The sequence below is a fragment of the Monodelphis domestica genome, chromosome 1 (assembly GCF_027887165.1).
Source record: "Monodelphis domestica isolate mMonDom1 chromosome 1, mMonDom1.pri, whole genome shotgun sequence".
Classification (NCBI taxonomy): Eukaryota; Metazoa; Chordata; class Mammalia; order Didelphimorphia; family Didelphidae; genus Monodelphis; species Monodelphis domestica.
Window position 1 is genome coordinate 423368260 of NC_077227.1, and position 13923 is coordinate 423382182.

At 36.7% G+C, this 13923-nt stretch overlaps 1 protein-coding gene across 1 annotated transcript; it reads right to left on the reverse strand.

The window, feature by feature from the left end:
* Window positions 1–4062: 4062 nt before the first annotated feature.
* Window positions 4063–13309, reverse strand: LOC100017128 (olfactory receptor 1N2). The gene is made up of 2 exons (XM_001370745.3): window positions 12390–13309; window positions 4063–4920 (listed from the first exon to the last, which is right to left on the reverse strand). The coding sequence occupies exons 1-2, from the start codon at window positions 13307–13309 to the stop codon at window positions 4854–4856; spliced, it is 987 nt and encodes a 328-aa protein (XP_001370782.3). The 3' UTR covers window positions 4063–4853.
* Between the last annotated feature and the right edge of the window lie 614 nt (window positions 13310–13923).

Here is a 13923-nt window from a genome sequence, read left to right on the forward strand (position 1 = left end):
AGAATATCTACCCTTTGATCCAGCCATAGCACTGCTGGGTCTGTACCCCAAAGAGATAATGGACAAAAAGACTTGTACAAAAATATTCATAGCTGCGCTCTTTGTGGTGGCCAAAAACTGGAAAACGAGGGGATGGCCATCAATTGGGGAATGGCTGAGCAAATTGTGGTATATGTTGGTGATGGAATACTATTGTGCTAAAAGGAATAATAAAGTAGAGGAATTCCATGGAGACTGGAACAACCTCCAGGAAGTGATGCAGATCGAGAGGAGCAGAACCAGGAGAACATTGTACACAGAGACTAATACACTGTGGTATAATCAAACGTAATGGACTTCTCCATTAGTGGTGGTGTAATGTCCCTGAACAATCTGCAGGGATCTAGGAGAAAAAAAAAACACTATTCATAAGCAGAGGATAAACTGTGGGAATAGAAACACCGAGGTAAAGCAACTGCCTGAATACAGAGGTTGAGGGGACATGACAGAGGAGAGACTCTAAATGAACACTCTAATGCAAATATTATCAACATAGCAATGGGTTCAAATCAAGAAAACATGTAATGCCCAGTGGATTTATGCGTTGGCTATGGGGGGGGAGGGAGGAAAAGAAAATGATCTATGTCTTTAATGAATAATGCTTGGAAATGATCAAATAAAATATAAAAAAAAGAAATTATTTTCCCAATATATGGTAATAAAACTGAAAACCTGAATGAAATGGATGAATACTTACAAAAATATGAAATGCCCAGATTAATAGAAAAATAAATCAAAAATTTTAATAACCTAATCTCATAAAAAACAAAAAAGATATAAATGAATTTCTAAATTAAAAGGATCCAGAAGAGATGGATTTACAAGGGAATTCTATGAAAATCTGAAGAATAATTAATTTCAATAATATATAAATTATTTGCCAAAAAACAGAAAAAAGGAATCATATCAAATTCCTTATATATTATAAACAATTTTGTTGAAAATTCCTCTTTTATTCATGGTCAAAAATGCATTGTTTCATTGATGAACAATGTGGGAATTTGTTTTGACTGATTTTACATATTCGTTAGTGGGATTTTCTTTTCCTTTTAATTGGGAGTGGGGCAAGCAAAAGAGAAATTAAATGCTTTATAGTCGAAAATGAAAATGAAATAATTTCTGGACTTATCTACTGCCAACTGTCTTTATTTTTTCTTTGTATCCTTTGTATTCTTTGTATCCCCAGAGCTTAGCATAGTGCCTGAGACAGAGTAGATACTTAATAAATATTTATTGACTACTTTATCTAAAATGTAAAAGAAATTAAGCATTACTAATATTTAATACAAAGGTTGTCACTGGTGCATTACTTAGTCAATATATCATATAGCCTCAACTGAGGTACAGGAAGTGGCATGAAGTTATACTGAAGAATTAACAAAATCTTTACAATTTGGAGGAGTTGAGAATAGTGTACTCATTAGTTCATTCATTTTCAGTTTATTGAAAGGTGTAGAAGTATATGCATGCCCAGGAAAGTGGATTATCTAGATTTGTTGTCTAGTTTTAACTAAACTAACCACCATAGAGTATATGAGTGGCTTAAAATATCTCTGAAAAATTAAAATTGTAGGTAATGCTAATAATGTGAACACAAGTTAATAACAGAAAGATAAATCTGATGCTTTTCCTATCCTTTGTATGAATTCTTCATCAGCCATACTGAAAATTAAAAACCCATTTACAATCTAATCAGACCTGAGAAGTTACTCCACATCATTTGAAATTATCAAGATTATTTAACGTACAAATTTATGACAATTATTATTAGACAAACCTTACTTTCAGTGTATATTACGGTTTAATATTTTAACTAATGATAGCTTGAAGCCTTAACCATTAATAGGACATAACAACTGAGTTTTTATTGTCAAAAATGACCAGTGTCCACTATAAAAACACTTTTCTGCACATGTTCAATACTTAGAAATAGAATTTTCTAATCTTTAAAAAAAAAAATTCCAAATAAAGAGCTCCAATGGATTTTGAAGCCATTTGTTAAAAAAAAAAGCCAAATGTTCCATTAGTTTGTAAGAATAATTGACTGATACCAAAGAATATAGAAATTCACTAGCTGATATAGCAAAACCCTTTCAATAATGGGTAAGATTGGAAAAAATTAGACACTCACTGCTGTATGCCAAGTCCTTTCTCTTTTTCCTTATTATCTCTATATCATACACTCCATATTGACTATTTCAAATAATTTTGTTTCAAACCACCTACATCACCATTCCCCCTTCCTTCTCAGTAAAATGTCTTACCTCATAACTCACTGGCAAAAACTAAAGCCATTTATTATGAGTTCCCACTTCCCCCTAGTTCTACCTTTAAAATAATGACAGAATCAACCTCCAACCTTTCCTACTTTGCCTCAAAGGAAGAGTTGACCTTTCTTGCCAATGCCAACCCTTCAACTCATACTCTTGGCTCACAATCTCTTCCTTCTCCTTCAAGAACTTGACTCCTTAAACATCCTCTCTTTTTCCTAATTTCTAACTGATGGAGGCTGACAGAGGGCAGTGAGAGGTTATAATAGGAATAGGACCCTCATACTCTGAAATCTTGCATTTCTCAGCAGTTAGCACTAGTTAAACATAAATTGTCATTTTTTAGAATTTATAATTTTAGAATTAGTCAAGCATAAGTTGCAAAATCTGTATTGTTGATCAGTTATCATCAATTGCCTACCCTGGACCTGTAATATTCTATGCTGGGCATACGCTTTGTGCCTAATCTGTTTTATTAATTACTCATATTGTTCTATATTTACTTTGGAACTGTAAGACATAATTAATTACCTATAGTGGTCCTACAATGTACCACATGCCCCTAACCCCCCCCCATATTCTCATTCCAGAAGAGCAGCAAGACCTCTCCCACACTGACAGATTATGAAAAGGTGAACAATGAGGAATAAGAACCTATGCCCTGGGAATTCTGACATTCCAGAAGAATTCCCCAAACCTGCCCATGCTCCTTATTCTTTTTGAAGTATGTATCAAACTCTAAGACACACCTCCACCTGAATTTGGCCATGCCAATTTTTCAGGATTTTGGGGAGAGATAAAGATCTCTCTGGAATGGAGGAAATGACTGGCTCCCAGACCTTAATAAATATACAAACCCTGATCCACAGGGCAAGGTAGCTACTTCTTTACAAAGGAAATTACCATTCCACAGCTGGAATTGCTATCCACACATGGAGATTCTACTCTATAGCAGAGCTGCTACTATACACTTGGAGCTGCTATTCTATACTTGGGATTATTACTCTGCATCTGGAGCTGCTGCTCCACATCTGGAGAGATGCTATTCAATCAGCTCCAGAAAAGTTACTCTGCTAGCCCCTAAGCTTATCAGTCAGCTCTAAGACTACCTGATTAGTTCCCAGACTATCCCACCAGCTATCAGGCTATTATACCTCCTGTAATATTTATTGGGAAATGATGAGGAATTGAAAAAACAGGGGATAATGGGAAGTTTGTAGCAGAGTATGGAGGAGTTGAGGGGAGAGAGGGAATATCGCTTGGTAAGGCAAAGGAGAGAGATGCCCCCTACTGAGAGGAAGCAGCAGGGGTCCGATAAGGACTGTTTGTCCTTGAATGACTGAGCTGATTATCAGCTCACTCTATGCACAGAAAAGATAGTCCACTTATCTGACTGTGAATTCAAATAATATAAAGTTTAATAACCAGTTGGGATTGGAGTTTTTTCCTCAGCTTTTGGAGTTGAGGCCGAGGCTAGTGGCGAGTTTCTCCCACTCCCGTCTACTCTATATCTGTCCTCGCTTTGTCTAATTCAGAATCTTAGCAGTAGACAGAAAGCAAACAAGAACAATTCTGACCTTCAGAAGTGATTGGGCCTGTATCTTTGGGCTGAACCAAGAAGAGGCACACCACACCCGACTGGGCTGAACAAGCTCCTCCCTCCTCCAACACCAGGAAGGAAGACAAGTCTGGAAGGAAGGAAGTGCTAGTCACAAGACCCAACTGGGATTCCCAGTTGTCCCTTTCCCCACCAACTGTCAGTCTTATTTCCTTTCCACACTCCACAAACCTCTTCTTCTTCAAATATAATTATTTTCTTACTTCTGGACTGAATGGAGTTTGAGCCTTCCATTCTTGGGGCAAGACCCCTGCTACATACTTGAGTGCACCACACAACTACTTCTTACATTGGTCCTTTCGCAGATACCTACAAGTACACTCAGACTTCTCTCAAGCTTAAAAAGTCTTCATTTGATTCTGCCATGTCTTCAGGTTGTGATTATGATTCTCTTTTTCCTTTTTTTTTTTGGTTTGTGATTTGTATTCCACTAATTTATCACAGTGCTTTATACAGAATATGTGCTTAATAAATCTTTTCTTTTCTTTTTTCTTTTCTTTCTTTCCTTTCCTTCTCTCTCCTTTCTTTGTTTCTTTTTTGTTTTTTGCATTAGTATCTCAACTCACCAATTGTACTCCTTTCCCAAACAAAAATTACTCTTTTGTAACATACAAATATAGTCAAGCAAAACTAATCAACATTTTGACTATATCTCATTTTACCTCTGTTTTTTCCTCTTCTCTGCCAAGAAGTAGGAAATATTATTGGTTTTCTGAAATTATGACTTATCATTACATTGATCAAATTAGTGAAATATTTCAGAATTAATCTCTTTTACACTACCATGGTCATCATGTAAACTCTTTTCTCATTTCTTTTCAATTGACTCTTTGTCAGTTCATAAAGTCTTCCTGGGTTTCTCTGAATGTTTTGTCATTTTTTATGCATATTAAAAATTTTTTAAACCCTTACCTTCTGCCTTAGAATCAACACTGTGCATTGGTTCCAAGGGAGAAGAATGGTAAGAGCATGGCAAGGGGGATTAAGTGACTTCCAGGGGCACCCAGCTATGAAGTATCTGAGGTCAGATTTGAACCTAGAACCTCCTGTCTCTAGGCTTGGCTCTCAATCCACTGAGCCACCTAGCTGCCTCGCTACTGCCATATGTTATTCCATTCATATACTAAAATTTGTTCATCTATTCCCTAATTGATAAGTACCCATTTTGTTTCCAGTTCTTTGATACAATAAAAAAATACTTCCATAAATATATGTACAAATGAGTCCTTTTCCTCTTTTTTGACCTGTCTGGGGATGTGTGCCTAGCAATGGAATAAATGGTACAAGATTATGAACAGTTTGGAAAACTAGGGGATGCCCATCAACTGGGGAATGGCTGAACAAATTGTGGTATATGTTGGTGATGGAATACTATTGTGCTAAAAGGAATAATAAAGTGGAGGAATTCCATGGAGACTGGAACAACCTCCAGGAAGTGATGCAGAGCGAGAGGAGCAGAACCAGGAGAACATTGTACACAGAGACTAATACACTGTGGTATAATCGAACGTAATGGACTTCTCCATTAGTGGCGGTGTAATGTCCCTGAACAATCTGCAGGGATCTAGGAGAAAAAAATACTATTCATAAGCAAAGGATAAACTATGGGAGTGGAAACACCAAGGAAAAGCAACTGCCTGAATACAGCGGTTGAGGGGACATGACAGAGGAGAGACTCTAAATGAACACTCTAATGCAAATATTATCAACAAAGCAATGGGTTCAAATCAAGAAAACATGTAATGCCCAGTGGATCTATGCATCGGCTATGGGGGGTGGGGGGGGAAAGAAAATGATCTATGTCTTTAATGAATAATGCTTGGAAATGATCAAATAAAATATATTTTTTAAAAAAGATTATGAACAGTTTATTGACTTTGGAGGCATATACAAATTGCTTCCCATAATAGACATATGAATTTACAGCTCTACCAAAATAAATTAGTGTGACTATTATGCAAAAAAACCAAAACAAAACAAAAAACCCAACCCTCCCAATAATTGAAATTTTTTCTCTTCTCACTTTTGATAATCTCATAGTTAGGAGATGAAACATCAGAGTTGTTTTAAATGGGATGCTTTTTATTATTAGTGATTTGGTGCATTTTCCCATGATGATTGCTGATAACTTGAATTACTTTTTTTGGGAAACTACCCATTCATATATTTTGACCATATATCTATGGGAAGATGACTCATTCTTACTGATTTACAGAAATTCCCTATATATTTTGCATTTCAGTGTATAAGAATTTGCTGCAAAATGTTCCCAGTTATCCATTTCCCTTCTAAATATAATTGCCTTGATTTTGCTTGTACAAAATATTTTAATTGTATAAAACTGAAGTTTCCAATTTATTTTTATGATCATCTTTACTCTTTGCTTAGTTAAGAATTCTCCCTTTATTCAGAGTTGTGAAAGATATCTTCTTCCCTTCTCCTCTAATCTGTTTAAATTAATGTTATTTACTCATTTAGAAATTTCTGTGATACACTGTGAGATATTGGTCTAAACTTAATTTCTACCTGATTCCTGAATTTACTTGAACTTTTTTTCAAATAAGAAGCCCTTATCTCCAGAGGATTCTCTGTTGCCATATTTATTGGCCTTTTTTCAGGTCTTATCTTTCATTGACTTCTCTATAGTATTTGCCAATGTGGATCCCCTTCTTATTCTGAGGGCTTTTTTTATAGGACTGTTTTGTTGGGTTGCTTTTATATGTATTGGTTCTGATCTTAGACATCTTTGGAACTGAATCATCCAAACATATGGAAGGCTTTGTGAAAGATCTTCTCTTCTTCCTTAGTAACACTTTCTCGATGATCTTATCAATTGTCAATTTATTCAATTCAGAGGATTTCTAAGTAAACATATCTAACTCCTCTCACCTCTCTCCTGAGCTTCAGTCCTATACCTCTTTCTCCCTGCCTGATATATCCACTTGGACATTTCATAAATATTTCTAAATCAAAATGTACCAAATAGAACAAAAAAATATTTTCCTCATAAACTTTCCCATCCTTATAACTTCCCTATTCCTATAGAGGGCAATACTATTCTTTCATTTGCTTGAGTTCACAACCTAGGAGTAATCTTTAACTCTTTGCTCTCTCTTATCCTTATATCTAATCAATTATCACCTTATCAATTGGACCTCTCCAAAAATATCTCACATTTGTTCCTGTTTCTCTACTAATATTCTCTACTAATAATACACCACTTCTAGGCTGATTACACATTGCTGCCCCTCTACACTCTGTACTTCAGGCAGGCTGGGCTTCTTGCCATCCTCCTATATAAGACATTCCATCTCATTTATCAAACCTCAAAAACTGGAGAATCATCTTTAGCTTCCATACCTGTCCATAGGCTGTTCCCCATGTCTGGAATGTTCCTCTTCCTCAACCACACCTCTCAAATCCTGCCTTTCCCTTTGAGACTTAGCTCATGCCACCTTTTTAAGGAATACTTAACTGATTTCCCCAGTTATTAGTACCCCACCACAAATCACAGTGCATTTATTTTACATGTAATTTGATGTTCAGACCTGGCTACTTGCACAAGACTCTCTTTGTTGGTGGAGTGAATGATCTTGATTATCCATGCCTTCATGGAAGGTCAAGTTGGAAAGAGATTGAGAAAAGTGAATTCTTCTGACTTCTAGATTCAAGAGCAAACACACAGAATTTCAAGCTCTCTTTAGAGACAAGCTCCTGAAGGAAGAAAAATACTTTGAGAGTCAAGTGACAGGTAAACAAGTGAGTGTCTTTTCTTTTTTAAAAAATCTTACCTTCTGTATTAGAATCTATACTAAATATTGGTTCTAAGACAGAAGAGTGGTATAAAATTAAAAATTAATATCCACTACTGCAAGTATTATATTTTTATAAGATTTATTAATAATAACTTGAAGTAAAGGAAGACGATAGCCTTAGCAAAGAGAGAGTTGCCTAGATTGTGAAAAGTGGGAGGAGAGAGAGAACCTGACTGGAGGTGGGGGGTAAGAGGAGGAGAGCACGGAAAGAAGAGAAATAGGAGGGGTTGCAACTTTTATCCAAAGAACATAAGGATGCAAAATGGGGACAAAAGAGGAATTCTGGGAAATGAAGTCCAGGGGTACATAATTCTATTTACACAATGGCAAGGGTTAGACAGGGGGAGTTAATTTACTTGCCCACTAGAAAATGTCTGAGGCCACATTTGAACCCAAGATCTCCCATGTCTAACTACTGAGCCACTTAGCTGTTCCCATGACTGTCTTTTCATATCCTTGATTTTTAGTATTTTACTATAGAAACCAGAGAATTTTCCCTTGGTTAAGACTGGGAACTCACTCTCTCAGTTGAACTGAGAAAACTTCCAAGGGAAAAACTAATTCATGTGCTCTCTCGCTCTCTCTCTCTCTCTCTCTCTCTCTCTCTCTCTCTCTCTCTCTCTCTCTCTCTCTCTCATTTAGCATATTCTAATTTGTATAATTTTGCTGATTTCTGTTTTCTCCTTGCTTGAATAAATGGGTCTTTTTCATTTATGAAGCTGTCCATATAACTAATACTTAATGAGAAGGGTGTTGAGGTGCCTGTGTGCACGTGTGTGTGTGTGTGTGTGTGTGTGTGTGTGTGTGTGTGTGTGTGTATACCTATAAGGGGATAGACTATTAAGTGAAGGAGTGAATGAGACACTGGACCTAACGTTTGTAAGACCCAATTCCAAATCTCTCTTAACCTCTCAACCTTAAATCTTACTTAATCTCTGTCTGCCTCGAATCCTTCATGTGTGAAATAGTGATAACAAATAGTACTTACCTGTCAAGGTTGTTGTGAGGATAAAAAAAATTTTATTAAAGAATTTGAAAGCCTAATAGTACCTTATAAATGGTAGTTATTGCTACCAGCCAGGAGAGCAACTCAAACCTAAAAATCTTTACCCCCAGATTAGCACTATTTACAGGGAACAGGTAGATATAATTCTAGTTTCATATCCCCTCACTGAAAAGAGCAAAATGGGTTAACTTCATGTACTCAACTATCTGCCCTCTTCCTATTGGGAACCAAAGTCTCAATTGGAATGTGTATGGTAAGATCCCAAAGATATCTAAAGTACCTTCCTTTGTAGCAATTGGAAAATAAAGGTTGCAAGGAATGATGGACAGGGGCTTGAGATCAGAATCTTCCTGAGTCTGGTTGGGTCAGAATTCCTAGGGCCAGTTGATTAACTGTCACTCTGGACCTGAGAGAGGAAGGAGACAGGTGTATGTGTGAATCATCTTGAAACCCATCCATCAAGATGCTGGCCTTTTTAATATCTACTGGTTGTGGTGTGGAGTCATTCTTCAGTCTTCTGCTGGATAGTGATTGAAGAGTGGAATATCTACTTGGAAGAGATCATCTGCTTCTGGCTCATCAAGGATTCTTTATGAGATACTGATCCCCTGTTGGACTTGCCTTTAGGTAACTTGGGTTTTAGTCTAGTGTAAGTCAGATATTGTTTATTTAGTGGGTAAAAGAATTCAGATTTCACCCTTCCCCATTTCCCTTTCCTTCATCTCTTCTATGTTAAATAAATTCAATATTTATATGTTTTCCCCTCTGTATTATTTTCCTTCCCCCCTATCCAAAGTATATATACTTTTAACACCTCTGAACACATTTAGACAAATCCATGTAAAATACACATGACATATACGGGCAACGCACTCTGCATATAAAAGTTTGAGTGTGCAAATATCCTGCATTTACTTACCTATGAACATGCTATTTTCCGTAACAGAAAGTAAATTCCTTGAAGGTAGGGACTGTTTTGATTTTATATTTGCATCCCCAGCCACTATTAAGGTGCCTAGCACAAAGTGAGGACTTTATGAATGTTTGTTGTTGATTAATAGTACCTAGCAAATTGGCTTGTTCTAGTTTAAATAAAATCATGGATGTAAAACACTTTGCCAACTTTAGAGAGGTATATAAATGCCAGTTATGATCATGAGTCTTGCACATGGTAGGCATTTAACAAATTCTTATTGAATTAATTCTGTATTAGGAGAAGCAAGGTGAATATCCCAGTTTAAGTCTGTGAAAAATAAGAGATATTAGGATAGTCTAGGTGGCCTCTACTACCCATCAGGAAAAAGAATATTGGCTATATGTGGTTGTCCAACATTTTCAAGAAGGAGTACTTCAAGATGTGACAAACCTCATTCTTTGTTCAGGACCTACCATCACTTCTCCCTAAACAGTGGGTCTTATCTCTATCTATCTTCCATTGGTCATAACTATTGCCAACCGTAGCAAATTGATCTAGGATTTATGTTTAAAAATCCTTAGATTATAATATCCGATGGATTTCTTAGAACTTTCTATTTCCTATTAAGATTCTTATCTCCTTTTCAACTTTACATGACCTGAAGAAAAAACCTATAGAAGGAGAAATGAGTCAAGAATTTAAATAATCATAAATCCTTTATCCCCTAACTTCACATTATCCTCTATGAAGTTACCATTGGTCACATTTGATTGTCAATAGTTTACAGTGGAAGGGAGCCCTAATCCTGCAATGAGGAAATGGAGGTTTGATTGCCATCTCTGCCTCTTATCATCTGTGAGATTCTGTGAAAATAATATAATCTCTTTGGGTTACATTTTCTTCATCTATAAAGTGAGGAGATGATATTGTATTAGCTATCTCCAATGTGTTGGCTATAGTCACGAAGGTATACTGGTAAATAGTTAATAATAAGCTTTCTAGGGAAAATGTATGCATTACATTTTTACGTTGAATTAACTTTATTAAAATTTCCCCTATCACTTTCTTAAATCTAGACAATCAACAAAACAAACCAGTTCCTAATTTGTAGTATTAGCTGAAAGTGACTCTTGCCAGTCAATTTGAGTTTACTCCAGTACACCCTAGGGTGTAGAATCTCATTGGACCATAAAGTTTTTATAATAAGCCAATTTCATAATATAACTCAGCATAATAAATATGTAAACTTTTCCTCTGTAAGTAGAATAAATAATATACCTCCCAAACATGCCTACAAATGAATATTTTCTTCTATATTTAAATGTTTTTCTGATTAGCAAACAATAAATCAATCTGAAAGTGGTGCTTAATGCATAGTTATCTATTTTCTTGATTAATGAATATTAAAATTTTGTAAAACTCCTATTGTATGGGGATCTATTAAATTATTTAGGTAAAAAGGAGTCTTTATGCTAAAAAAAGTTAGAACATAGACTCCAAATTCATTCCCAACCCAAGATTCTATGATCTTGTGGAAACCCATTCACTCTTTAAAAGTGAATCATCCTATGCTGCCATCAAGTGATATACTGCCATTGCTACTTATATATGATTTGTCAAGATATGGTGTCATTGGTTCTCTCTGAAAAGAAGGACAACAATGAACTATGCATTACACACTATATAAAGTGCTAGGAATATAATGAAAGGCAAAAGACAATCCCTACTCTCAAGGAGCTCTCAAGAATTTTAATGGAGGAGTGAACATGCAAACAACTGTGTACAGAAAAGATATATATAGGGTAAATGTGGGGATTGGTGTGGTCTCAGAGTGAGGGTTGCAAGATTAGGGAGGACTGAGAATGACTTCTTTAAGTAAGAGAAAGTATTGAAAGAAAGAATGCTGTGCAGTTTGATCAATTTTCTCATATACCTTTAACTGCTAACAAATTATTCTAATAGCTTTTATTATTCACAGACCTCAATTTGAATACCCACTTTGCTTCTCCTAATATGAAATTCAATGTTTCCTTTTGTAGGGTGAACCAATCTTGGACTCTATAACTTCACCAATTCTTATAAAAATCGCCCTTTATTTATTAAACAAAAAACACTAGAAACTTGGTTGGTAGTAAAAATAAATTGAATTGGCAAACATAAAACTCCAAAACAATGAAAAAAAAGAGCCATGCTCATCGCCTTCCCTATCAACTCACTATCTCCTTTCTGCCCTTTATTATTCATCCAGTTTAGTTGCTCATCATCTTTTTATCCAATACATTTTAAAATCTATTGTCCTTGAATAACCATGCCCTGGAACTCTAACTATTCTGGGATGTTTTCGGTCTGGACTGATAGTATATTGGAGGAAAAAAGTACAAAATCTCCTTGTGTGGCTCTGCTACACTGTTAAAATGGTATGGTACATGGTAAATTTTGTATTGTCATCAGTGGTGTGGCAGGTGTTTGTTGAATAAATAAATGAACAAAGGAGAAATAAGGAAATCTCCTTCTTCTAATTCCTCATGGAGGGTTTGGCCAGTCTAAGCTTCATCCAATGCAAACTTTTCAGATAACTCTTTCATAACAGCTCAAGGTGATGGATACTGGAATCTCAAGACCAGAAAAGGTGAGGTGTGCTGGGATAGGCTTGGGTGAGCTGGAGTAGGGCAAGATTGGCATCAGGAGCAGGCATTGCTGTTATGAAGAGGAGAGAGTTTTCCCATTCCCAAGAAGCCTCCTTAGAGCCCCTTTCATGTCTCTATTTCTCAGGCTGTAGATGAATGGATTCAACATGGGGGTCACCACAATGTAGAGGACAGAAGTTGCACTATCCCTTCGAACAGAGTCACTTGATGAAGGAAATAAATACACACCCATAAGAGAACCATAGAAGAGTAAGACTACAGTTAGATGGGACCCACAGGTGGAAAAAGCTTTCCATCTTCCTTCAGGAGAGGAGAAACCAAGGACAGCAGAGGTGATGCAGGCATAGGAAAGGATAATGAGAGCAAGAGGAACAGTGAGAAATATTGCTCCCAAGATGATTACCATCAATTCATTTAAGTGGGTATCTGAGCATGCCAATTTTAGCAAGGCACTTATATCACAGTAGAAATGAGGGATGGCATGTTGGGTGCAGAAGAACAGATGGGCTAGCAGAATGCTATGTGTCAGGGCAGGGATATTGGTCAAAGCCCAACACATACTCATTATTAGCACACAGTTCTGGGGGCTCATGGTTGTGGCATAGTGAAGGGGGCGGCAGATGGCCACATAGCGGTCATAGGCCATTGCAGCTAGGAGGAGATTGTCCAAACCCCCCAAAGCAAGAAGGAAATATAGCTGGGTGATGCACCCAACATAGGAGATGGTCTGATGCTGAGTCTCAATGTTCACCAGCATCTTGGGAATGGAAGCTGATGTGAAACAGATGTCTGCAAAGGACAGATTGGCTAAGAAGAAATACATGGGGCTTTGGAGGTGGGAGTCAGAGCCAATGGCTAGTATGATTAGTAGGTTCCCCACCACAGTGATCAGGTACATGGTGAGGAATAGCCCAAATAGCAGTCTCTGCTGATCTGGCTGTTCAGAAAGTCCCAAGAGGATAAATTCAGAAATGCTTGTTCTATTTTCCTGCCCCATGTGTCTCTCATTGTCTGTAAAAATGAAAATACTTTAGGTCACTTTTTACTGAACTCTGTCTTTACACCTAGCCTGCTGCTAGGGTATTTGGCTAAAATAGAGGGTAAACTTGATCTCTCTTCCAGATAAAGGAGTTTGTTAATAAAGAGAATTTTGAACCTTAGCCAAGTCAATTCCTAGTGGTGTGATCAGGAAAAAGCTGCTGTTCCTCTTTGTGACTCAGTCTCTCATCTATGAGATGGGGTTCCAAATTTGTACTCTAAACTTGAAAGTTGTTGTGAGTAAAGCACTCTAGAAATAAGAGCTATTATGAAACTCAGGGGAGTTTAGACATAGGACTTTATTTAAGCAAGTGCTAGATTGAATGGTGTAATCTAAATGTGATAGCTCAGAGAAAGAAGAGATGGGTGAAGGTTGGAAGAATTAAGGCAGAATGTCAAGAAGTAGTACTTGGCCTGGGCCTAAATGATTGGCAGTATTTAGTTAGCCTTACCAGGTCAGGAATGGCTTATTGTCTAATTGGTACAAATTTAGGTCATACTCTGTCACCCCATGTCTCCTGTCTCTTAGACATGAAATATGCTTTGTACATAATGTGATATTCAAGACTTAGC